The sequence below is a fragment of the Drosophila tropicalis genome, unplaced genomic scaffold (genome assembly GCF_018151085.1).
Source record: "Drosophila tropicalis isolate 14030-0801.00 unplaced genomic scaffold, ASM1815108v1 contig_593, whole genome shotgun sequence".
Lineage (NCBI taxonomy): Eukaryota > Metazoa > Arthropoda > Insecta > Diptera > Drosophilidae > Drosophila > Drosophila tropicalis.
The window spans coordinates 363,118-390,778 of record NW_027173070.1 but is presented as its reverse complement, the minus strand read 5'-3'; the positions used below and the strand labels follow the sequence as shown (position 1 = coordinate 390,778).

Here is a 27,661-nt window from a genome sequence, read left to right as displayed (position 1 = left end):
TGGAGTGAATTTTCGTTGGCTGAGCGAATTTCGTTTTGGCAGAGCGAATTTGCCGTTGGCTGTGGAGCTGGAAAAAAATGCGGCGAGAGGCCAAAAAGTTAGGGCGAATTCGTCGCGCCGAGCGAATTGATTTCGCCATGTTGTTGTTTTTTATTGTTGTTGTTGTTTTTAAGGTGAGCGGACGTGGGTGTTCGTGTCTCGTAATTTAGGATAGTTTTAAAAAAGAAAAAAATTAAGTGAAATGCATAATTAAATTAAGGTCCGGTGTTAATGATATATTGAATGACAGACAATAGTTAACGCGCAGTCATACTCTCTCTCACCCCCTTGTTCTCTTAGTCACTACGGCATAGAAAAACACGCAGAAAAAAAGGAGAGAAAAAATGCTAAAAATTGTTTGAAACAATCAAAATTTGCAAAGTGAAATTTACATAATAATAATAATCAGTTTTTGTGCAAACGAATACACATGTGTGTATGCAAATGGCATTCAATTGAAAAGCAGCAGCAACAACAAATTACACCCAGCAAAAGTGAAAACCTAATTGAGGCACGGCGTAGGCGTAGACGAAGAAGGGCAAGAGGTTTATTTTTCAACTAAATTCCGTTAAAATGTCAAACACTAAAAACACTGAAGACAGCGAGCTGGACCCGCAGATTCAGGTAAGAAAAGAAGAGGAATCGAGATGGTCTCCCCCGCTCCCCTTTATCATTTGTGGACGCAAAGTGCCAGGTAGTGTCTTGGTACGTTTATTCCCTCTCTCGCTTGCTCTCTTGTTAATGCGAATTGTTGTATTTTTTCCTCTGAACAGGAATGAGAATCACATTGTTTGTTACATTTCCCTCTTCTCTTTGTATGTTGATCTTTTCCTTTTAAGGAATTTTCTCACACACATACACCCATGCATTTCGAAGCCTGTTTCACGGACATGTCCTTGTCAAGTGTTTTTCCCTCCTTTTGTTGTTTTCTAAATAATTTACTTTTGTTGTCGCCCTCTACATACATTCATACGTACATTTGTATATACACACCTACACATACATATGTACATATGTATGTATTCCTCCTCCAATTGCCTCTTCAAGTGCAGCAGCCCAAATATCTTGGCTGTTGTCGCATATGCATACAAATTTAATAAATGGAAATACCAAAGCACACACGCAACACACAACAACGAATAACAATAACAAATCATATATTGTTGTTTTCGATACCCTGTATTAGTCAACAAAAAGTTAAGAGGGGATGTCGAAATCAGAGAATTGTTAACAAAAACTAGAAGACCTGCATAATGAAGTAAAAAAACGTGTATATCGTGTACATTGTACATATTACATAGTATTTAGTTTACTTAGTTAGATTTGTAACCTTATTGCTGATAAAGTTACATATATTGTATTCGTCCCACAGAAACTTTGACAGAATTTAAGCGAACTTTTTATTTAAATATCATTAAAAGTATGCCATTTTTAGAATTATTAGAATTACATTAGTGTAAAAAATTATTAGAAAGGTTTTCTAGATCCAAACATTTTCGTCCAATATTTTTTTTTGTAATTTTTACAAATGTTTCCTCAAAATCTCATCAAAATGAGATTTTCCAACCTTATGACATCTTATAAGTTATTAACTACAGGGTGTCAATGAAGCGATGATTGTATCGTACACACAGAATTTGTTGTTTCTCAAGAGAAAAAAAGAGAGAGAGACATGTGCGACTTGAGTTTGAGTTCATAGCCCGTGGCGCAGTTTGCATAAATTAAGATTTATTCAATCTTAAGCTACGCAACAAAACGAAAAGTATAAAATTATGAAACTCTGACAAACAATTAAGTGAAATATCATAAATCATATATGTAGATATCACTGCTTTAAATCGGCACATCTTTACCGAAAATAAACCAAGAGAAGGTCTTGTGTTTCGATTAAGACTGGACTATTAGTTAAATGTTTGCAATTATCCAAGGGGTTCTTGATGCTAAACTCGTAAGAGGATGACTTAGAAGCTACTTGATTAGATTACTTGGCAGTCAATCGGTCGTTAAAGCTTCCATCTGGTCATATTCTCGCAGATTCACGTAAATCTCACGAACTTTGGACGGGAATTTCCCTAAACAATAATATGAAAAACATTAAAAAGGAAGTTTATGGGTTTTAGCCAGAATCAATGCATTTCCTAAGGTCTGGTGATGGTTTTGGTTTTTCCAATATGTGATCCTATCAGGTAAAAGTTGGAAAAATATGAACATACTTACGTGTAGACAAATATGTAGTGTAAGTTTCCTAGAGAGATTAACATTTAAAGGCTTATTATCCAACGCTAACAAATAGATTTTGCCAATAAAAGGGATATGTATAAGTATTACATTCGACAATTTGAACCATTATACGAAAAAATCGTTAACAACTTGTATTCTTTGGAGTGATTTCCATTCCATTAATGACTTTGGGCTTACTTATATACGCCGAACTATTAGAATAGAGAGAGAAAATTTCAAAACCGCCTTCATCGCTCCTACAAGCACCTCTTCCACAGTGGGGGATCCCAGAGAAAGGCACATCACATGCCGCTTTCGATCGTTGAAAATCAAATGATTTAATCGGACAGAAAAAATTTCATGAAAAATGTGTGTGAGCAACATAAAAACAGCAGCCAAACAAAATTTGAGAATAAACACAAATTGCCAATGCCAATGCCGAATAAAAATATTTATAATATATAGAAAATGTTTTATACTTGACTTCCTCTTCAGTTTCTTCGTCACATTTTATCAATGAGAACAAGCTAGAGCAAAAAAGTCCGGTTTTTGTTTTACCTTTTTGCAAAATCTTATCAACAACAAAAAGACGAAAAGTATCTCGATGACGTACAAAACGCAAAGAAACGAAACAAAGCTAAAATAATGCGATATGCCAACACAAAGTCTATTTAGTTTTTTGCTTCAAGTGACAGCTGTTTTTTCGTCTTTCTCTCTCTCTCTCTCTCTCTCTCTCTGTTCAGCTTATACAACAATAGTAACAAAAGTAATTGCGTATAATAAGTACTCAGATAATGATGATTTTTTAATACCCTGTTTGTATGGGGAAAAACTAGAGGATTAGTGAAAAGTCAACTAGAGTATGAACAGCTGAGACTTGAATTCGGATAAAATGCCTTACTTTTCATCATCAATATCAGCTTTTCCCAAGACTCTAGCTACTTAATCTGATTTTAATACAATAAATTTTAACCAGGCGGTCCCGGGGTATCCCTCTGCCACTACCTCTACTCACCCTGGCACAAACATTCACTCTATCCCAAAATACTCATCCGAAATCGGCCACACGCCTCGTCGAGTCTTTAAAAGTGAGGAAAATAAAAAGCACTGTGGGAGAGTTTTGGGGTTTTATTTATTTTTCGTTATTTTTAGTCGACTTTCTTCGTCACGAAACTTATCATAGATGTGGTAATAGTTTATAAACTTAAATCTTTAATAATTATTTTTATTATTGTTTATTTTTGTTTCCACCTTCTGTTAGCCTTGTGCCATTTGATAATTAGATTACCAAAGGAAACTTTTATCAACAACAAAAAAAAAAGGCAAGCATGTCCAAGCCCAGTGACTAATACAAATTAATGTCTGGCAAGGTGAGAGAACCTGACACCAAAAATAAAGCAAATGAATAAATATACCGAGTCAAATGATTCTATATATCTATAGATAAGTTTGATGACTCAAAGCTAAATGGAGGGGAAGCAATGGTCGTACTATAATTACATTTACAAATTATAATTGCGATTTCCAAGTTATTGTAAATTAACATAAACACCGTTTCGCACGAAGCGATTTGTTTGTAAATCTGTTTTAATATAAACATAAAAGGGCTTCAATTTTGAAACTTAAAGCTTAGAATAGGATAAAAAGTCAAATGAAAAACAATATTTCAACACTTACTATACAGTAACTATCGAAATCATGATTAAAACCAAAATTGTTCCGGTTTCTTGTTGGCCTACTTTCGTTTTTCAGTATATAAATTGTTTTTAATGGCTCTTCAACCTGCTTGCATCATAACAATTGGTTAGGCTTACCTAGTTCTATGTCAAAAGGTTAATTGTTAGTCAAGCCATCTTAAGAGAAAGCAAATCGTCATAGAGAGATGTTGTAAATATGGACAATTTTTCATAAGAAAAGTTTATCATGCAATTCGCAAAACAAAACTAAACTCAATAGTCATTAGTGCTTAGTTGTTTTTGTAGAGCGATAAGATTTGCTTATCACATATTGAGGAGGAAATGACATCGAATACTTTCTCATATTCACTATAAGATAGCAAAAACAGCACACTTAAATAATTTTGTTTATGCCAATATGCCAATTAATTCAAATTGCTCGTTTGCCACCATGTGAAGCGGGGACAAGACTGTCTATGGAGGCATCTGGTGATTGGAGGCAATGCATTTCATTTATGCCTCATTGATTGATGAATTTGCGCTTGCCAAACGCAGACTAAGGCCAGCAGACTCGGGTGACGAGGGGTGAAAGAAAAAGCCAGTTAGTAAGTGCAAGTCACAGTTGAATGAAATCGACATTTTTTTTATTTTTATAAAACATTTCCTACAATTGTTTTGGCTTTAGGTTTTTCATTCTTTAATCTATAAATACAAATGTAGACGACGTAACAAGTGTTCGTGTCTGAGGGCAAGATCCGCCCATAAGATGGGGAAGGGTTCAATTGACGTGAATTATTCCCCATATTTTTTTTTATAGTCTTTCTGAAAAGGTTTTACTTAGGTTTTTTAAATTCTTGCAATGGGTTATCGACTACTTAAAACAAGTCATTAAGTGGTGTTCCTTTAGTTTTTAGTAAACGTTATTTTGTGTACTCCACAGGACTGCAGTTTCAATCAATTCAATACTAACTCGGAAAGACACAAATTACTTTCCCTACATATTTTTATTGAGTCGTTGTCCTTTTAACAGAGATTTAAACCCCTTGGCTGAACCTTTGTCATCCATTTTGTTACAACAATTTATTTTAATTTGATTTACATAACATTTTCAAGTTTAACCAACTTCATTGAACGGGTTGCGCAAAATACCTAACTAGAGGGGGTAAAATAGTGAAGTAAAGTTTGATCTGGTTTCAACTATTGTACATGCTTACCCAAGTAGTTTTCTAATGACGCAAATCGTTACGAGTTGAATGTCCTATTCTGCATCAACCTCCTTCCCTAAGATGAATTACGCAAGGAAAAACCCCCGCGAATCGATGAATAAATAAGGTTTCCATTACAGTTCGCATTTCCTTTTTGCAAATGGGCAAATGGAAAAGAAAATGTCAGGGAAGGGATGAGAAGAGTTGGCCAACAACAACCACCATCATCACGTTATGTTACATGTAGGTCAGGTCAGAGTCTCAGCGTCATCACGCCACCAGCCACGGTTTTAGCTTTAGTTCGTCAAACTAGTTTTGGCCTTTTTTTTTACGGACAGCCAACGGCCACACGCACACATACACAGGGTGGGTATAGTTATGAATTGCAAGCTCATATTTGTGGACTTTTCGCTGAGTTTTGTTTGTCATATTATTATTTTAAAAGTACATACATATGTATGTAAACATTTTAGAAGTGGTTTAGTTTTAAATTCCGACTCCAAAAAAGGCGTGGAAATAAATAAATGTTCGAAATTCTTTGATTGCAAGCTCAACTCGAAAGGGAAATGGGTTCCATTTAAACTAGTAAAAAGTGGTCAACTTCTAATTGTAATTCTGGTGAAATTAAAACCCAGAACACCAACCAAGAGCTGGTAACGTCGTCATCATCATCTGACAAATGTAATCATAAACGTATTCTTTTTATTATTACATCAAAAGGGCGTCTACTTGTCTGATGATGATTTTTTGTTACCCAAGCCTACTGTAAGCATACATATGTACACATTCATATGTACATATGTATTAATATGACATCTTTCGGTAGACAATAACGCTCCTTGTTTGGAGGACACATTCGTCCTACCTATTTTTAGTTTATACATATATGACTCAACTTTTTATATACCCTTTTTTCAAGGAATTGCTAACAGGAGAGAGAAGAGGGAGAAGACCTGTACATTGCGTGTTTTGCTAGCATTTGAGCTTGATACTTGACTTGACCCTGATGGTTGCCTCAAACCCGATCCCCTCCCCACCCAACATGTCGACTGATGATTCAAACAATAGAGAGAAAGAGAAAATTGAAATAGAAGAAAAAGAGAGACCTCTTCTCTATATGTTGTTTATTCATTTGCCAAACAATTTGCTGCGAATTGTTTATCTCGATTTTAATTTCTTTATTTGAGAACGAAAAAAATTTTTGCTTATCTTTCTTGCTTCTCGAAAAAAAATGTTTATTGTGGTAAAATATGCATCGCATTGCTTAAATATTTAAACAATTTGGCTGAGCCATGAAAAAATTAAACTTTTATACAAAACAAAAAAATTGTTTACCTATTTACTCGTCAGCTTGCAGCGATCAACAATTTATAAAATATATTTTTGCCCTAAATAGGACTTTTCAAAAATGGATGTACATATGTATGTACATTCCTTCAGTTTATTGTCAAGTTTATCACTCCGGGAGACTCTTTACTTAACAATTTTGTGGGCTACAAGCGATGTAAGGCACAGCATGTTTACCACGAAAATGCCTTTCTTCTTAGGTGCCAACAACAGTTTAATGCAAATAAAACATTACATATTAAAAATTCTAAATGGAAACCAGTCAATTTTAACTAAGGAACTGTACATCCGCCACTACTTAAGGAGTGGTCTATATTCTAGTAGAGCCTCCTGGACTACGCTCATAACAAACAACGAATCTCGAAACTTTAAAGAACATAAAGCTCATAAGGCCAATTATTTAAGCCGGGCATATGCAAATACTCAGTGGCACTGGATAGATTACTGATTTTTTAAGCCAAAGTAACCACAGTAATGACAGGTCTAGGCCATTTGAACACACTGTAAAAGGGGAAGCTAACCAACAAATGAAGTTGTTATTTTTGTTTGGGGGTGTATCATTACAAAGTTATTTTCTGTTAACTGTGCATTGTGTCTGTCTATTGCATGTTCCACACTTGAATTAGTTGGCAAACTTTTATTTAACCAACCGAAAAATGAATTTCAGTTAGGCAAATTGCCAATGGGAAAGAAAGCCACAGCCAACAGCCAGAAAGAGAAGTTGTTGAAAAACCACTTCCTTTTTAAAAGTCCAAAACTTAAGCACTAAATTCCAGGAAAGTTCAACTTGAAACTGGTTTCCCCGGTGCAAAGGTACTCGAAAAAACTTTAAACCTCATGAAACCAGTTTTAAATTTTTTTCTCTTTGAGCTCTTGGCATTTAAATCAATCCATGTTTGAGATGTTGATGGTCAAAAAGGGAGGCTCTCAGAGCCCTTTGTATGCGGAGAACTGTTTTAACTGGGACACATACACAAAAATATTATAATTAAAACCAGTTTAGCTTTTCGACCAAACATCATCGCCGTCCGCTCGTCTGTTGTTTAGCGATCCATGAACCGATACACACGACACGCCTCCCACCAACAACATCCAACATGCTTGCATATGGGAATTGTTTAACGAAACATCAGCAAACTGTAAAAAAACAGAAAAGTCACCTGAATCAACGGGCCTGGCATAACTTGATAACCCTAACTTTGTGGGAAAAATGTATATGAGGGCATCTATCGTCACATAATGAATATATTTTTCTCTCTTCGAAAGAGTATCCAAAATCGCCACAGTGTAACTACCCTCGATAGTTCGTTAACATTTCATGTTTCCCTTGAATTTGTTTTTATATGCTCTTTTAGTAAGCACGTTTCGATAATGTCAGCATGGCGCTGAGCGTTGAGATGCCCGTCTTATTATTCCTCCTCCAACAACGGCCGGCGCCGCCGAGTTCAAATGCCGGTCGAGGCGCGAGGCGCGTTTCGGCAAAGACAATTTTTAATAGAAATTTATTTTCTGTGTTTTTGAAGAATTTCCTACTCCTCCTCTCTGCCCCACAGTGGTTTACTCTGAAATTTGCTGCTCGAAATGCATTTTTCTGATTCCACATTTGGGGCTATATCAAGCATAAGGTTTTGTTCACACCACGGAGTATACGCTGTGAACTTCATTACGCGTTATTCTCTACTTTGACATTATAAACTACAGCCAACTATTTTAGTACTTTCGAGTACTAGAATTAGTTAGTTTAACATTTTTCAAATTTATAATTTTAATTCCGCTTTCGGCAAATAAATTGTTTTTGAAAACAAGGTTGAATAAAATATATTTAACAATTTTCATGCTTCAAAAGATAAGCATCAAAAAATTTAGATACATTGCAAAAAGAAACTGCAATTTTAGTCTACATTTTTAAAAGTACGTCTTGTTAAGTTTTTTGTGTTTTTGCTTATACTTTTTTTGCAAGTTCTCTTTTTGTAAAAACGCACCTCATATTTCTTTTTTCTCAGATCGTTTTACAATCTCGTTTTAATGTCTTTAAGTATTATGTACACGATTCTTAAGCTTACTTAAATCAATTTGTTTAAGGAAATTTTTCAAATGCATTTGACGAATGGGAAATACAAACAAAAATAATTAAATATGACTTGCATCTAGTTAAGGTAGAAGTCTCTCTGCGTGTGGTGGGGTAGGGACTTTTATTTGTGACTCTAATGGCGCTCTCAAATCCATTTTTCGATTAGATAAACTCATAGCCAATGCCAAATTGGAAACCATTTGAGATTTTATCGGTATTTTGTCGTTTCACAGGTATGCAATAGTTGAGTTCAATTCTTGCTCGTTCCGCCAATTTGAGGGCCAGACCCATTCCAAAAGCACTACGCATATTTTCTGAAAAAAACAAAAATAACATTCTCTTACTAGATGCGAGAGAAGTGAAACGTTTTCTTGACTTACCTGTACTAAAATTATTGCTATTGCCGAAATTATAAAAGAAATGCAGACGGAAATTGTTGGCAAAACTCTTGAAGACTCCAGCAAAGGGCAATGGGGCCCAGAGATGGGCACCTGTACACCAGAAAGTCTGAGCACCGATTGGCGTGCCTTCCATAACTGGTCCAGCGCCGCCATATTTAAAGCCTCGTAGGGTCAGGGGGCCACCGCAGTAGAATAGATTGCTGATGGGCAGCTGTGTGGTGTTCTTTGTCTCCTTCATGATGCCCACGCGGCCACAAAATTGTGCCACGATCCCAGGTATGAGAGGAACATTCACCTCACCATGCACTGTGCTGCTGGCATAGGCCACATTGCCACCCAAACCACAATATTCATTTGTTGATTTTAATAAAATGCCTCGCGTTGGAAAGACCGTGCCATCTCGGTTGTCATAGACTACAGAATAGCGCAACAATGATGCCAGTTTGGGTCCACAATGCTCTCTGATTCCAAATGGAGCCGATTTATTATTGAGTAGATTTAACTCACGTATAGAATTTTCATATTGCAATGAATGGGTTAACTGAAAGGCAATTATAGTTTGTTTAAGGAGCTGAGTTTAAGAGAGGAATCGATCTGAAGTACTTACATCCACTCCCAGCATAGTATGCACTGAAAAGTCCGCCACATAACCCAAATTGGTGGTCTGAAATGAGCTTATATCGAAGCGATCGGTTTGCCGAAATATGCTGAGCGATATTCTGCAAAGAAATAGGAGTCAGTCCATGTCAATATTCAAGGTTCGTTGTACTTACTCTGGTCGATTTTCGCGAAAACGTGTGTGAAAGAATGGCTTCCAGAATTTCAATTGCAAATCATTAGCTCTCGTGCTGCTATAGGTTCCCTGCAAAGAGATGCTCTCGCCACGTCCAAATAAATTGGGTATAGTTAGCTCGGTCCTAAGCGATCCTTCATTTTGTCCAATCTCTGTGCCAGCTGAACCCATTACACGACTATATTCTTTGCCACTAAGTGTAACCTCATAACCCTGTCCCGGTGTGGCATCTGCGCCACGACTTATATCAATATGCACGCTCACATCTTTGAAAATGCCCAGTTCATGTAAATAGGATCTTGCGGACATGGCCTCCACCATTAGCTCCTGGAAATTGGCAGCTTTGAAGAGTCCATCGGCTGCTCGCATCACATAATCATTGTGGGTACGCAGCAATCCGCTGACCTTAACACGGTCCACACGTGCAGATATTTTTGTTAGATCATATTTGGGTTCCTTTGCCTGGGACTTAGACATTGTTACTAAAAAAAGAAAAATACATTATATTAATTAAATTTCTATTATTTATAGATTGAATTGGAGAATCTTAATAGTGCAACGGATGAGATTAATAAACTGGAAATTGAATTGGAGGTGAGTTTTAAATCAAAAATCATGGGCAAATTTACAATATGCCTTTAATTTTCCCCTTTCTCTTGTTTTTAGGAGGCAAATTCCACCTTTCGCATCTTATTAAATGAGTCGACACGTCGTTTGAAACTTTCTTCCAAGAAATTGGGTAACTGCATTGAAAAGGCTCGTCCATATTACGAGGCATTGGACAAGGCGCGGGAGGCACAAGTTGAATGCCAACAGGCTGCAGTTAAATTTCAACGGGCAAATGGTAAATGGAGATCCAAAATCTTAACCTGGTACCCATTAAATCTTTTTGTTATATCCCTTTAGAAATCCATGCCGCAGCCAAGGAGACTGTGGCTTTGGCTGAGCAACGTTTCATGTCCAACTCGCATGAATGGCAATTCGATAATGCCTGGCAAGAGATGCTCAATCATGCCACTCAAAAGGTTATGGATGCCGAAACCCAGAAAGCTGATTGCCATGCCGAGCATCAGCGACGCACTCGTCTCTTTCACACCGCTGAACAGAAACTGCAACAGTTGGAGGACCGTTTCCGTAGAAGTATCAACAAGTCGCGGCCCTATTTCGAGGAGAAGCAAGTATGTCAGGATCAATTGCAGACTCAAAAAAATCGCATAGGCGAGCTGCAACAGCAAGTGGCTACTGCCAAGAGCACGTACTCACGGGCCCTACGTAATCTAGAGAGGATTAGTGAAGATATACATAGGCAACGTGGAGATTTAAGTGGTTCTCCACCACCACCGCCGGGCATGAGAGAACCTGGGGTGGGAGCCGAACTTAATACACCCACATCTAGTGCTTTGCCATCTTTGCCAGATTTTGAAATGGAATTGGAGAAGTGTGATTATCTTTCCATAGCAGGCAGCCAAATGTCATTGGGCGGAGGAGCTGGAGCGGCTGCTCTACCAGAAGCAGATGCAAGTAAGCCCAGTCAAGCTAACGAAACAGAAGATGAGGATGAAGATGCCTGCGATTACGATGAGACGGGAGCAAGTGAATTACGTGGCATTGTCGACGAATCCGATCTGGAGGCATTGCGTCAGAGAGTAAAAATCTTGGCTGTACGTCCCATTGAGGGAGGAGATGGTCAACAGCAACAGCTAAATGATGTATGGGAGCATGAACTGAAGGCCACTGTGGATAAATTGGATCATCTAATGATGCTTAAAGAGGTGGCCAAAAGGCAGCAGCAACTGAAATCAAAAGCAACAACAGAACAACGTCCCGATTCTTTGGGAGCTGAGGCCCTACAACGTCACACCGATGTGGAGGCTGAGCCAGTGGGTGAGCCAATGGTCAAAAGTTTGCCCCATACACCTCATCATCATCAGCAGCAGTTACTTGCCCCCACGCCCACTCCCTTAAAGAAATTACAACAGCAATTGGCTCCCCTTCCCTCAGTAAATGTTTCTATGCGTGAGTTGCCTCTACTTGCCAGGCTATCGAACGAACTGCTAGATCGCAGCAGCGCTGCTTTGGTGGGAGTACGCAAACAACTGAGGCGACGTTCTTTAGAATAATAAGCAGTTCTCACAAGCCTATATCAAATTTGTTTATATTAAATGAATAATATTAATAATAATTAAAATATACATATATGCCGCATTTAAGTACTGTCGCGTATCAACCATTTTGTATCTATATATATCTAGATGGATATATATATGTATTTAGATTTTACTTCGTATAAACGTCGTCTATTGTATTATTTTTGTTCCCTCTCCCCGAGCCTCCCCGCCCCCACACCATGTTAACTATGTAAATGTTCATGTGATTTGCCGAAAAAGTAAAAATGGAAATAAAGAAAATAAGCAGCTTTAAGTTAAATGTCTAATACATGAATAAAACTCACTAATTTAAATTGTACACCAATTTGCACTCAACAAAACGAAATGAGAGAAACGGAAATTGTAACGAATTCAATTAGATTGTTAAGCGAATTATTCTCAAAATAAAAAGGTGGATTAGAACAAGTTATTTGGATTGGATGAATCTTTAAGCAGGTCTATATTTAAATATAGATAATGTAATGAATTAAAAAACAAAACAAAAAAACAAGCAAATTTAAAATTTGGAAATAAATTACAATTTAAAATTAAAAATGCATGGAATGTTGTCTTTTTAGAAGTTTATTGGAATTAATTATGCCCTAACGACGGGCTGCTCACTGCACTAGTGGGTTTTGATTGAAAGCAACAAATTAACTTTAAATATCATAAAAAAAGTTTGTTCGGTTTTTAAGGTATTTTGCTTTTTTGGATTTCTTGTTAAAGAATGTAAAAAGCCTTCAACGGAATAAACTATTCTTTAATACAAAAGTTTCTTTGGTATTGCAAGTTAAAACGTTTTCCCCCAATACTTTTTCAAATTTTTTAAAATTCGTTTCTTACAATTTCAACATTATATTCCTTGTTTTTAATTGGCTAAATGTTCAGTTTAAAGTCTACTTATTTGCCTAATGTTTCTAAAGAAATCTTGTTAATCAGCCTATGCAATTGCATTAACAAAATAAAGGATTTGTTTAGGTAAATATGCAACAGTTGGTTAAAGGCCTTTTCTAGAATCTTGTCTCGATTGACCCACACATGCAAGTACAATTATGAACGATTTTTGTCAAGTTATTTTAATAATTTATTTAATAAGGATTATTGTTATTGTTTGTTATTGTTTTTTAAACAGAAGAGAAGAATTATCAATCTTCAATTAATACACAGCATAAACTATGTTTGGAAATACAATAATCAATAGCATTTAAATTTTAGATAGCGACAACAATTTTCGTTTCGATTACGCGAGATTTTCATTAGGTTCTTTGACATTTACAAACAATGTCATAATCGTCCGTCCCAAAATTAGTTTACAAATCAGAACAAATATAGTTCAGCCTTTCAATTTTTAAGGATGATGTCATTATGCACTTCACAAATGCAAAAGAAATTTTTGTTTCTGTCGCCTTCAAATTATGTAAGCTCTGGGCGGCCAAAAGTCGGGCAGCTTCACTTACGTGTAAGTACTTTTTCTTCGGTTTAAAAACACAATTCGCGATTTGTTTGACTAGTGTAAGGAACTAAGTAGAAAATATATAGAAATCGAATCGGGATCGTATTGAACCGCGCCGCGTAAGCACCGATATTTAATTTTCACAAATTTTTCCCGCACGCGGCTCGAAACGCAACATAAAAACAACAACAAAGTGTGACCGTTCGCGGAGAAAAATACCATCTGCTCATTTTGGAGTATTTTTCAGGTTTTTTAGTGTTGGCTAACGCGATGCGGATATTCACACTTTTCGCATTAGCAAACACTATCGAATTTGCCAATAACAACAACAAAAAATTTGTTTCTTTTGCAAAACATAAATTTTTGGCGCCTTATTTTTGCTAAATTAAATGAATCGTGGGCGAAAATTTAAGAGTCTACTTGCTATACGCCTGGGCGATATCCTATACGATGAGCATCGGCGCCTGATAATGCTCTGCCGGAGTTGCAGTGGCCACTTTATTACATTCGAGACCTATGAAAAACATTTGGACAATTGTCCTGGCGTGAAACATATTCTAACGCCCACAGATCAGCTGTGCTACGATGAGGCTAACCGAGAGACAAGACTAATTAAAGGTCGCCAAGAGGTGAGATTAAACCTTAATGAGCATTTCTTATTAACTCAAATATTTTGTTTTCCTGTAGCTGCAAATCTATGACATTGATGCAGTAAAAAATATAAGTTTAAGTAATATATCAGATGATATTGACTGGCAGGCTGAATTGGAAGATCCTCGGTGGTATACAGATGAAGAGCCGCCACAGACCAAACCGAAAACCAACAAAAATGGAGTCAGAAGTTACAAAAGAGCTCTGGAAGACAAAAAAGAAATTCAAAACTTACCCAAAGCCAAGGGTAAAAGTCCACCAGATCGTCCCACGCCACCGAAGCGATTAAAACTTTCCACCAGCTCAACCAAGACAAGCAAGGTGAAACGAAATCCAGAACAGGTGATTGTGGTGCCCAATCTCAAGGAAGATCTGCAGCGTGTTAACAGTAGTGAAGAAACTGCGATTTCAGCCATTAAGAAAGCAACGCTACAAAAAGGTTCGAAATCAACAATTTCGTCCGCACCCACAATAATTGCAAAACCCACATCGGTACCCATAGCCCCATCAACGATACCAAAGCAATCCACCACATCTTCATCTGCCACTACATTTACACCATCTTCTACATCTACACCGGTACCGAAAGCCGTAGTGACCAAATCCCCACCCGCCGACGGTACACAAGAAATCTTAAACAAGCTGTTTGCCTGTGGCGTTCAGGTCAAACGTGGAAGTACCCAGTTAAATAGTCAACCCGCACCGGAGGCAAAAAACGGCGTGAAAAACCAACAAACTCTAGAAATAATGCGTAAATTACAATCCAAAGGTATAAAATGCACCAAAGTCAATAAGTAATAATAATAATAATCTAGATGAACCACTCACATTTATAGTGATAAGTATTCTAAAAAGTGTTAATGTCGAAAATATAATTTGTTTTTAAATTGTTTTGGATTCAGTACTAAGTTTTTAATGTTTTTATACCCTTGCAGAGGGTATTATAAAATTGATCAGATGTTTGTAACGCACAGAAGGAGACGTCCGTCTGTCCGTCCGTCTGTGCGTACGCGTTTTACTCAGCCGTCTTAAGAGCTATCGGGCTGAAATTTTTTTTCGGGGGGTTTTTATTACCCGGCAAAAATAAAGTATGAAAACCATAAGGATCGGACCACTATATAATATAGCTCTATTTAATATGAGAGTAAAATTGTTTTGTTTGTATATTGATGAATTGAGTTGCAGAAAACAAATTTTGAATATGTAAAATTATTATTACCAAGGACTGCAAGGGTATACAAACTTCGGCATAGCCGATGTTAGCTTCTTTTTTAAGTTCGAAGCAAAACCATTAAAAATATATTATTTATATTTATTCTCAAAAGAATTGACCTCGAGCCGGCAAAGCATATTTTATAACTTAAAAAAGCTTAAAAAGTGTGAATTTTATACATACAGTATACAGGATACAGTATATTGAATATAAAATTTAAAATTCAATTTCCCACAGGATTTTGTATCGACAACTTCGAAATAGAAATTGACAATAAGAAATATGCTTTATTTTAACGCAGGCGTTTTAAAGGGCGTTATTTAAATAATCACACTAAGTGCATACATCCAACGTTTCAAACATCCATTAATCCGATGATTTACAATTATTTTATTCGTTTCTTTCATTGCATACTGCTTAAGGACGAGTATCGGAATAATAAAATATAGTAAATATTCTGCACTCCCTTGGCATGAAATACTGTATTTCATTCATTATGGCAGTTTTATTCATCCAGAAAACATTTTTTTTTTTTAAATGAGGACTTGCTCAGTTTTTACTCAGTCCTTGGCCTTGGCACTTCCGGCTCAATTTTCACTCAGTCCTTAGCACTTCCGGCTGAGTTACTAAATCGATAAGTCGATACTTTTGTGTGGAGGCAATTTCAAATTTCGATTTGTCGGAACTCTTATTTTGTTTATTTTCCATGTCCATCATTAATAATTTCTGTTTTGTTTTTTATTTCATTTCTGTGATTTAACAAAAGCGCTTTTCTGTGCCCTTCGTTTCGCTGCACTTTGATTTTTCTCATTTTTTTTTCCATTGTCGTTGATTAACGCCCATGCAATTGAAATTAAATCGCTTGCAAATGATTCGCATGCTAAAAAATGGAAAATTTGAGTGGAACAACAAGATTAAAAAAAAACCTACATACATGCAGAAAACATGGCATTGCACCATTTGTTTTACACAATTTCTGCAATTTTTTTCTTGCCCTGTGTTTGCCAGTTGCTTGTCATATGTATATGTATGTATGTTTACGATATATATATATGTATATGGGTCCTGATTTGGGCTCCAACGCGCAGAGGCAAAAAAAGAGTTGGCCTTTTAATGTTTTGCGTGTCGCGGCACTTGTGCAATGTTCCCCTGCTGCCTGTGCAAAGATATCCTTGTTATTTTTTTTCTTTACATTTTCTCTTCCTCCTTTTATTGTAGCGTTTGTTTTTTATATACGAGACACGTGCACTTCACACACAGCCCGATATACAACCAGATATTTGCAATATAATCACCTGGACAGAAGTAAAAGTAAAGTGGATAAAAATTGCAAAAGTCAGTGGCAAATGGCATTGATTTTTTTTTTTTTTGTCGTTTTGTTCCTTTGTTAAATTAAGTCAGGGGTTTTATTATTTGATATAAAATATTGCAAATGAGGAATCGTCATGCTCTCGCAAGGGCTGCAAGGATCCTTAAAAATTGCTCTAAGCTTGCCACCACCAACAAACTAATAGAATAACTATTCCTTTAAGTCTTTAAAATTCACAGATCTGAAGCATTCCAGTTAGTTTAAAGTTAAAGGAGTACACAAACTTCGATGGAAACTTACGTCTATCTACCTTTATAGCCACTTATTGTCTCTGATGTTGTTGTTGAGGCTTTAAGAAAAGTGAAAAGTATCGCTGTGCATTAACAAAGTGTATGTCCAATTTGGATGAAGTTGCCCAAAACTGATGATGATGATGGCGAGAGGCGGTGCTGGCGAAAAGAGATGCGAGGAGGGATGCTGATATTGCTTGCTAGTTTGATACTTGCTACTGCTACTGCTGCTGCATGCAATTAAGCCAGAGACCAGAGAGGCAGAAGTTGCCACTCTGTGCAAGCCCCAAAACTGCATGCTGACCATGCAAATTACGATGCCTTGTAGGGTAGACACACATACACCCCATGCGCATACTTGTCCATCTTTCCTTGTTGCACTTCGTTGTTGTCGTCGTCATCGTCATCGTCGTGTGCTTTTGAATGATGCCTGGGCCAGGTCTAGGACACACTAGCTAGTAGAAGCTTGTTCTGCCCAAGTTAAGTTAAATGGACTTGCGGTAGTCTCACTCACATACAAGAAGGAAAGAACGAATAATTGTGATGGGTATGGGTGGGTCAGCAGGCAACAGCGAGACCATGTCAAGGTAAGAGCTCTCTGGGCTAGTAGATTAAATTAAACGTAGCAACAACAGTAGAACCGTAGAACAGCAACTGGAAGCACTAGAACATCGGCAGCTTCAGCATTGGCCAGAACCAGACACAACCAGCAATGGCAACAACATTAAACGTGTTTACACCATGTCCGACCAGTTGATATGCCAACTGCAGAGCGTAGCCAGAATGCGTGCTCATGCATGAACAGCTCTTGGACAATGAACACATGGCATGCCAAAACGTTTCTTCGTTGCACCCAGCGTTGCAACACTATTCTCCCGGCTACATCCCAACGCCGCTCCGCCAAGCCATTGTCCTGCGTTTTCATTTTTGTTTACAATTTTTAGATCCAACTTGTGGGACGACAAGAAGAAAGGGGTGTGGTGGGTGGGTGTGGCTGTGAATGCTGGGTGGTTGGATGGCCCTTCTAGTTGTAGTGTGAGAATCACTGCATACTTTCAGGTGCAGTTGCTGTCATAATACAATACGAGACAAAAGGTAGCATCACACTTGCTTAGGTTTTTACCCCTCAGTGACTGTTGTTACACTTTTGTGCGGTGCTGCACATTCGCCGAATGTGAATTAGCCTCGACTACAATATGTGCTCCTTCTCGTGCTTGGCCTGTACCTGGTCTTGGTCAGACTTCGTTGACACTTTGTGTTCTTGTTAAGTAAGTTAGGTTATAAAAAAAAAAAACATAAGAAAAAAATATAAGCACGAACCCACATCATCCACATTTTGTTTTTAGAGAGTGCCTTTAATTCAATGTTAATTTAAAATTTTTTAAATTAGAGGCATTAGTTTCAAAACTGTGCGATCCCCTATAGAAGGAACTTTATTTTGATTTTTTTAAAGGACAACATTCTTTTTATGCGAATATATAATTTTAATTCTGTCCTAACTTAATTTCAAATTGTAATTTATTTTCGCTGTTTGCTTGATAAATACAACGATTCATTTTCATAAAAAGTGAAGAAAACCTTTTCTTTAACCAAAAATTAGACTTGTCATTGTCATTGAGAACATTATTGATCCAATTATTCAGTTAGAAAGTGGCTCGGAATCTTTTTGTGCAGACACTTCAACGGCTTATTTCGTTCTAATTTATTCAATACTTAAGGGCAATTCATATTGATTATGCTCCGCAAGGACTGACCCATTTAAGGTGCTAGCTAAAAAACGAAGAAAATTGAAAGGAATTTTCCCTAAAAACAAGCAAAGGGCTATTTAAGCTATCAATTTATTTTACTATAAAGCCCTTAATATATGTATATAAATAGATATTGTGTGTGTGTGTAACCTTCTTATTAAAATATTTGAACTATTTCGGAAAATTGTTCGTTTAGTTTGTTTTGTATTTGGCGTTGGCCTGTTGGCAGCAGGCTGGCTGGTTGGCTGTCTGACTATTGCCGACTATTTTGCTAACTGTTTGACTGTCTGGCCAACCATTTATTATTGATATCGCTATACTTTAAGCGAACACTTTATGCTTTTGTAGTGTTATCTCTGTGCACATGTTTGGGGAAGGACGAGCGCCAGCCAAGGACTTGGCGCTGGCTAAATTCAATTGCAAAGAAGGGAAAAGGAAAAGACACCGAAAAGGTGAGAGCAAAAGGACCAATGCTTACCCGCTGTAACTTTTTGACTAGGTGGGTCCCTTACCCAGCCTCACCATTCCTTGCCATGTCATGGCACATGCAAAGCAGCAGAAAAATTGTCTGGCCAAAGTTGCCAGTCAGTTGTATAATGTTATACATATAGTATATGGTATAGTGGATTGAGGATTCACAGGATTGGCTACCGTCTGCTACTGGCATAGACAGACGACCCAAGCCAAGGAAAACTCAGACGCATAAACTAGCTTTCTTTCTTGCTGGCTTGTCGTATCTTAAAGATTTTTAACAGCCAAAAACTTGTCGAAAAATATATACGAAAATTGTTTAACAAGTTGGCAAAACTTTTTTCACCTTCCCATACACATACACACCGAAAAAGAAAAAGTGAAAAAGTCAAAAAGAAAGTTTACCTGGATCTCGACTTGCACTATCTTTTCTGCTCTTGTTCATTTTCTTACTCCTTTCTTACAGCTACAGTCCCATCCTTGCCTCCTCGTCTTTCCCCTAAATAGTCAGTCAGTTGGTGGAGCTTCAATTTCAGATTTTAATTAAATCATTTGCCCTGGCCAACAAGAATTGCATGAAGAGTAGTAGTCGAACGAGTTGAAATTTTTCTTTTATTTATTTTTTTTTTTGTGAAAATTTCATATTTGATTTTTCTTACTTTCCTCTCTTTCAATCGTTTCCTCTACGTTTGGGCCTTGTGCAATTATTTTAGTTTGCAAAATATTTAGCTGCATTTCCTATTGATTTTTGCCTTTTTCGTCTTTTGCTGCTTTGTAATCAAGTTGCCTGCAGGGCATAAACAGAGAGAGAGAGAGGTATAAGAAAGAAACGATGCTTGCTCGCTCGATGGTTGGTGTAAGCAGGAAATTGACGATCTCCTGCAATTGTTGTGCCTTTATACCTCTAAGCCCCCGTGTAGTATCACGAGAAGCAAAGGATAGCAAAAAAAAAAAGGAAGTGAGAGAGCAGCTGCAATTGTCTTCCTTTTTTTTGTTTTTTCCCCGAAGCCTCTGACTCTGTCAATACTGAGCGAGTGGGCGAATGGGAAAGAAGTTTGAGATATGTTTGTGTGTGTGTGTGGGTGGCTAAAGGACAGGTTAAGGTAAAGAGTTGGTTCATCGTTTATAGCAATTTCACTTGACTTGCCATCACTTCGTTCTCCTATCCGCAATCTCTTTGTCTCTATCTCTGGATGTGTGTGTGTGTGTTTGTCGATGGTCAATAAATGAGCGGAATATTGGCTGCTGCTCTGATTCCGGCTCAACTGGTCAAATTGACACAGTGAGAGAACGAACCTAAGACTTTGAGCTGAGTACAAAAAAAATTCAAGCCTTGGGATATGCAATAAAAACTTTCCATAAAAGTTTTCTAACTTCAATTAGATAGCTCGCAACTCGCAATCAGTGTTTTAAGATAAATTTTAGTCATATGAACGTGACAGGAACATACATTAGTGTGTTGTTAAATATTTATCCGAAAAGTAGGCAACAAAAAATGGTGAGTGGTAAATGACGACTAAAAAGGAAAGGCTTGAAGGGGCGGTATCGAACCAGAACTGCTACCTTACTGGTTTACAATTTAAATTTTGGAATGCTCGGCTTTGGTTGTTTTTTGTCAAATGAACGTCGCGACGTTTTGTGTGTGTTTTCAATAGAAATCTCAGAGAAATCTTCAAAAAACAGGCTTATTAAATCCATTTATTTGAAGTCCGGCAAATGATATTGTTATGTTCAGGTTATGCGAAATACATATATCGGATTGTATTTATTGAAAATCAATGTTGGAAGCATGTGAAAACCGACAAAATTTGTCGACATTTGGTTTTCTTTTACTTCCGTTTGGCACCCTGAACTCTGCCACCACCCCCTCTCTCACGCCACCCACTATTCCTCCCAAAGGCAATTTCTGTTGTTGGTTAAATAAACGTTGACCGATGGTGGAGAGTAAAAAAAAGAGGAGAAAATCGTGTGGGTTATTAAAACCATAACATGGTATAAAACAAGTGCAAATGGTGGAGAGGTGAACAGGCAATGTAGGGGAGATCCCTGAAAGGTGTTCAGCCCACGTACTGCAAATATTTGTGAACATGTGTGTGTGTGTGTATATCAGTTGCAGAGCGGAAGTTGCATTCGCGTTTTTCTAATAAATGAAAAGCAAATAGTAAAAACGTCGCCGGCCCCCCTACGTGCCCCTCCGTTCCAACTTTAGTGTCAGTTATTTCACTCGTTTTCCCTCATTTTGTCAGCAGAAATATGAAAGAGAAGAAAAAGTACTGAATTTTCTTTTTCTGTTTTCTTTCTTTGTTTTTTTTTTTTTCCGGTTTTCATCCTCCTTTTATTTTATATTTTAACCCAGCAGGTCAAGCACAAACTCAAAAGCAAAAGGCAGACGCAAGGCAAAAAACTTTTAGCACGTACGAAACGTCAGACAAACGACAGAGAGAGAGGCAAAGAAGTTGAATTGGCTATATATATATGTATATAGCTGGAAGTCAGCTGTCAGTTTACGGTCATTAACGTCAAAGCCACCCAATAGCACCTGATTCTGATAGCAGCTAAGCAGTTGTAAAATGCTTTCAAGGGAAATGTATAAACGTATATATTGAGAAACGTTTTAAGCGCTCACTTTCTGCTTTACTTTTTCTCTGCTCTGTCTATTTGAATCGCCTTGTGGTTTATTTTCACGTTTTTACATTTACTTTTCTTTTGTTTTCCCTTTCAGAAATTGTCATATTTTTGTTAACTTGCCAGATTGGTATATTTTAAAGGCAAACTATATGCATGGAGTTAGAGGACAACTTTGAACTCATTTCTCGGTCAGTCAGTTTTTTAGTTGTCATTTAAAATTAACTAATTAATTAATTAATATAAGTGGAGTTAGTTGTATATTTAGTTATAAAACAGTCTAAAATTAAAAATGGTTTTTGTTTTAATCCAACCAAATAATTGACTGCCCGTTAAGAATGGGACATTTTACTTACGCACATACATATACTAAGTAATTTTTAATTTTTCTCCTTTGCTCTTTTTTGCTACAACGAATCAAAACAGTTTGTGGTTTCGATTTCCTTCTTTGTTTTGTCAAGTCTCCATAATTTCGTTGTCTTTCTTTTGAATTGAATCCACTCAACTCAACATTTTCTAATGTTAGTTTTCGATTTGAATATATTTTATACAATAGTTTTGTGCATTTTTCCTTTGTTATGCTTTTATTCATTTAATTTGTGTCGCCTGATTCTTGTTAAAGCATTGAATCCACAGCTATTGAAATCCAATAGGAAATACCATAGATAATGCCACAAAATAAAAGATAATAACCAAGATGGCAATCGCTTTCATTGCGGAGAGCTTCTCGAATGGAAAATCTCTTTGCTGGTTTTGCTGGCCAAAATACTCGCACTCCAATGCTAGGGGCTTCTTGTAGTTGTAGCAGTAGAAGCCATCTTAGTGCCTTAGCCACTTCGTCTTCAATTCGCCCACAAAGACGGCTAAGTAAATAAAAACAGCGCCAAAATATTCGGAATTGAGTTTATTTGAGGTTGCAGCATTGTCGACGTCTGTGGAAGCTCAAAAATGCAAAAAAAAGTAAACCAGTACAGAATGGAATACGGAGACGACAGACTGTAGAAGGGATGGATTGGAGAGTGCGAGCGGGAGGCCAAAAGACAATACAAAAAAAAAGGGAGCCAAATAGCAGCCAGAGATTGGGACTCCAGACGTTCGTTCACTTGCTGACAGCTGAGTATATTCTTAATAATGCATATATAGAAGAGCAACATCAACAACAACAAGTTGAAGACGAACTTGGACATTAGTCGAAGACGCAGGAGACTAACACCCTAGATGGTGAGCGGGCGGATGGGGACAGACGAAAAATTTACAATTTCGCACGCCATAGCGCCTACAAAATGTCATAGCAAGGCCAAGCTGTTGGAGAGAATCAGAGAGGGGGGTGGGAATGAGAAATGGAGGAGTTGGGGCTGGGTGCTGGGGCAGAATCACAAAACAGACAAATCCTGCAACGACCACGACAACGTCGCTAGCATTGTACATGGAGCTTGTCGCTTGTCTTTCTCTCTCTCTCTCTCTTGTGTCTGTGTCTGTTACGTGCCACATGTGCGTCAGATGTGGCTATGATTTGCATCGAGGTGTGGCATAAAAAACCAAGTAGCACCAACACCACCACAGAGGGTAAACAGAAGTAGGAGACACAGCCTGGGCGGGGTTTTTTGGAGCAGATTTCTGAGAGATGAGAGTTATGCGTTGCTGTTTTTATGACACAAATACGTACATACAAAAAACCAAGTGACAGTCCTCCTGGAGAGTGTGGGGAGCCCAAAAGGAGACTCTTGTTTATTTGTTGCCACTGATAGGTCACAAGAACAACAGCGAAAAAGAAAAAAGCAAGAAAAGCCAAAACAATTTACAATTGAAATTTTAATGCAATGAAACAACGATGGGGGAGGAGGGAATTTAATTATATGTACATATATGCAGGGGGGGATCGGTCACCAGAACAAGAAATTCAAATTAAAAACAAAACCGTTCCATAATTTTATTGTGAAATCAGAAAAAGCTGTGCGCAGAAATTGTCGACATAAGCATTAAAGATATATAAATTATAATTCCAATCACATTGATTTGGTATTTTAGCGTAAGAGAAATAGGGAAGATAAAATTTGTTTAAATATGTAAATGTATTCTAGTAAGAGACTAGCACATGAACTAAAACATTAAACAACATTGCAATAAACAAATGGTATTGTTAATAATACATAAGCCAATATAAAAAAATTGTCAGTTTATTGTTTAAAACATTTAATCGAATAAAAAGACAAACAAGTTTATTAGGGTTTTACTTTTCCTTCTTTGCATGATACGCTACTCAGTTTGCCATAATGGCCACACTTTATCCATAGAGCAAAAAGGAGGTTCTTAATCCTTCTTTCTAATTCTGATTGTGCAGCAGCTGCTGCTACTCAAATGCCCATTAAAATGCACAAACACCATTTCCATTTAATTCGCCCAACAACAACAGCATCAACAACAGTGTCTCAATTTCGGATCCACCCAGCCCATCAGTTTTGTCCGCCCACTCCTCTGCACTGCCTCTTTGCGACTTTTATTAGAAAAAAGCATAAACATAAGCATAAAATTTAATGCCAATGATAAAAGCAAATTAGCCACAACAAGAATTGCGGGTAGTGAGATAGATAGATAGAGAATGAAAGAAAGAGAGAGAGAGATTGAGACAGAAAGTGAGAAAGGGGCGGGGAAGTGTGGGAAAAAAACGAATCGAATTCATGCCTATAAAGAGCAACATATAAATACAAATACGATTATACTTTGAATTGGATGGATGGTGGAATGGTGGTCCAATAATATTGACAATCAAATAGACAACAACAAAAAAACGGCACCCAAAAAAAATCGGAAAAATCGAAGTGAAATCGAAGCAAAACCAATAATAAGACCATTCAAGTTCATGTTAAAACGCTTTTTCGAGTTTGAACATGGCGGAGGGGGACAAAGTGCTAGAGCCGGAGGTGGGGCGACCAACTAATTGGCGTGCGAAACAGATGGCGGGTGGGGAAAACGTAAAGATATAAACTTAACGTGCCATTAACCTTGGGAAGGTCTTTGTCAAAAAAAAAAGGTCTATGAAAAACGAAAATTTAAGTCGAAACTAGATAGAAAATATTACCGAAACTTAATTTGTTATAAGAGCTATTCTAAGAAATTAGAGCGAAATGAAAACTAGCAAATGAACTAATTCTAAGACGATAGCTACGATTTAATTATGAACAGGTCTCTTTTTACTTTCTCTTAACTTGTAAAAAGGAGAGGCTTTCATTCTATTTGAGGATTTAAGTAAAGATACTTTGAGTTAGTATAGTTAACTCTGCAGGTTCGGGTAAGCTAGTTATTTCTAATAACTACATCTACATATGTATATGTAGGCGTGGAATCTATATTTTATAGATATATCTGAAATTATATTCTTATTAAAAGTGCTTAGACATTAGGTGTACAAAGTTCCATATATATTACATGAATTAGTTACTTAAAATTCGAAGAAAGGAACAGGTAGAGCTCTCATTTTTCGTTCTACATCTTGAGTACTTGATTATAAAATTGACCACTTGAATGGTTCTAAGGGTTAACAAACCAAAATAATCGAAAAATGTCAAAACGCATTTTGAGGGAGCGAGAGAGTAGAGAGGAGAGAAGTGTTAGGTCATGGTCTGGCTAATGAAATCAGACAACATTAACTGTGCCGCCAGGCAAGACAAGACCGAATTCAATCACGATGATGACGATGACGATGTCGCCGTCAATGCTGATGATTAAGTTGCTGCTGGAACGCCAAGTAAAACAGGTGAACAGGTAACAGTCGGTGAGCAAGTGAAACAGAAGCATTTGAGTGAATTAGATGGGCAATTGTTGCTTGAAGGTTTTGGTCCCCGAAATTGTTTGATGTGATGGAATTGGAACTTAAATAAATGTAATTTGTGTAAGGTTATTCAAGGTAAGCGAGACACCAACGGAGAGGCAATTGAATTTCAACAGAGTATTCTCAGTTTCCTACCTGTCTACCTACATACATATACATAAATGAACGCCAATATGTTGTGTGTCCTAAAGAAAAGTGATGTAAATGAACATATTTATTGACAAGTAAGTATACCAGAGTAAATATGGTGGGCTTACAATTTACACACAAGTTAAGGAACAGAAACTATCTTAAATGTATGATATTTATCTTACTACATTAGTTACTGTAGTTGAAATCTACTTAGCTTCCACCCCTTCTTTTTTCTCCGCTGCCTAACCATTCCATGCTTAACTTAACTTTTAGATCTTTTAATGACTTTGTTCTACTAATCTCTTCGATCACAATAAAATAAAAAAGAAAGGCAAGTTGCAAACTTTAACTGCATTGCCATGCCCACTCATATCCCTGTCATTCAATGCCGTCCTCTCGCCTCAACCCGCAAATTCAGTCCACTGCCGCTTCAACAACTTTTTGCAAAATCCGCTAAGCGCCAAAAGCAACAAAAGCTTTTCAATTAGTTATGCTCACAACTTCATAATGCGATGGCCAAACACACAGCCAGCCAACTGAATTTGACAAACCGAATTTGCAAACACGCCAATAAGTAATCCAACAAACAAAATGCACAAAAAACACACACATATACACTAATACATAAAATGCACCGAAAAAAAGATGAGCTAAGTGAAATGACAGCCATTTAATTTGCTGTTGTCATGGCAATTCCTATCTGGCTCATGTATGCGTATGTTAGGACCTCTGGGGGGCACACCAAAAACGAAACCTAATTCGACAAGCGAAAAACTGTTACTCCCCTTTTCATACACTAGTATTTGGGGTACGTACTAGTATATATTTTATTTATTTGGTTAATTATGGGTGCAAAGCGCGCGTGTTACAGGCAAATAATAAAATCAAGCAAATAATACAATTACACGAAAAGCTAAATAAAATTAAAAGTACCTACATACATATGTACACAGAGAAAGCCAAAAGCCTAACCCAACTGAGGCCAGAGACAGTTGGCGAAAATAATAAGCGCGTAATTATGCGAAGTTAGGAGACGATGCGGGGGGCAACTAAAAAAGAAGGAAGAGAAGAGGCGAAGGCCCATCGAGCATAGAGCACGAGCCGTAGCTGTAGCATAAAATAAAGTGTAGCATTCGCTAAGGGGAAACTAACTAAACATGCTAGCATCAGTGTCATTCCCAGCCGTCAGGAGAGATACAAACAACACAAGTTATACGCACACACACACAAAAAGAAAGAGAGAGACATATTGAGATTATGTTTAGAAATTAATTTTTCCTGAATTTTAACCAACATAAACCACAACAAGAAGAACAAAGTATTAAAAAAAAACGATATAGGGTGTAATTGTTTTACAAATTGAATTCTTAACGAATTTTCTTAAAAGAAAGTAAAGTAGTGAAGTTAAAACAAGTTGAGAATATACATAGTGGTACTTTAGCTGTACGAAGTTGACATAGTACAAGGAAAATCCAATGAAGTTTGTTTTTTGAGTGCCATATAGGGGTAAAAACTCTAAGAATATATTGATGCATAAGTTAAGGCTAATGAAAATGTTTATAGATTGTATAAACATAAACTTACATAAGTTAAAACCAATTGAAAATAAACCTTTTTTATTTATCTCGCTCAAATTATTTTCATGTTTATTACAACTCACCTGAGTGTTGATCATCAAAGGATTAGTCCTTTTTATATACCCTTTCAAAGTAATTATTATCCATATCACTCATTTAGTTTTGTCTCTCTCTTTCTCTCTCTTCCTCCTGATCTACAAGATATTGAAAAAGAGGGCGCCATCTATGAGTATTCAAAGCCAAAAAATGCGATAAATAGTTATAAAATATTTATTTAAGAATAGTTCAAATGAGCTTTACAGCCAAAATATGACTTCGTAAGAAGGTACAAGAACACAGATGTAATTTACCATTTAATGTTAATTAAAAAATAGAGTTAAAGTATTATTCAATTGTTTATTCAAGGTTTTATAGAGTATATACGAATACGAATTGCTAGTGAATAAAATAAAACTGTTTTATTT

At 36.9% G+C, this 27,661-nt stretch overlaps 3 protein-coding genes across 4 annotated transcripts; 2 read left to right on the top strand and 1 right to left on the bottom strand.

The window, feature by feature from the left end:
* The first annotated feature begins 168 nt into the window (after window positions 1–168).
* On the top strand, window positions 169–12,329 carry pcs (parcas). Its single transcript, XM_068288462.1, has 4 exons — window positions 169–663; window positions 10,284–10,346; window positions 10,419–10,596; window positions 10,659–12,329. Exons 1-4 carry the CDS (start codon window positions 613–615, stop codon window positions 11,870–11,872), a joined length of 1,506 nt encoding a protein of 501 aa, XP_068144563.1. The 5' UTR covers window positions 169–612; the 3' UTR covers window positions 11,873–12,329.
* On the bottom strand, window positions 8,476–27,373 carry LOC137575772 (SAM50-like protein CG7639). 2 transcript variants are annotated; one of them, XM_068288464.1, is made up of 5 exons: window positions 27,281–27,373; window positions 9,733–10,234; window positions 9,567–9,678; window positions 8,939–9,500; window positions 8,476–8,872 (listed from the first exon to the last, which is right to left on the bottom strand). In XM_068288464.1, the coding sequence occupies exons 2-5, from the start codon at window positions 10,227–10,229 to the stop codon at window positions 8,721–8,723; spliced, it is 1,323 nt and encodes a 440-aa protein (XP_068144565.1). In that variant the 5' UTR covers window positions 10,230–10,234; window positions 27,281–27,373; the 3' UTR covers window positions 8,476–8,720. The 2 variants fall into 2 exon arrangements, with proteins under 2 accessions (XP_068144565.1, XP_068144564.1); XM_068288463.1 differs by lacking the exon at window positions 27,281–27,373 and adding an exon at window positions 13,357–13,539.
* Window positions 13,657–14,900, top strand: LOC137576663 (putative uncharacterized protein DDB_G0268590). The gene is made up of 2 exons (XM_068289900.1): window positions 13,657–13,981; window positions 14,040–14,900. Exons 1-2 carry the CDS (start codon window positions 13,742–13,744, stop codon window positions 14,799–14,801), a joined length of 1,002 nt encoding a protein of 333 aa, XP_068146001.1. The 5' UTR covers window positions 13,657–13,741; the 3' UTR covers window positions 14,802–14,900.
* Window positions 27,374–27,661: the final 288 nt, after the last annotated feature.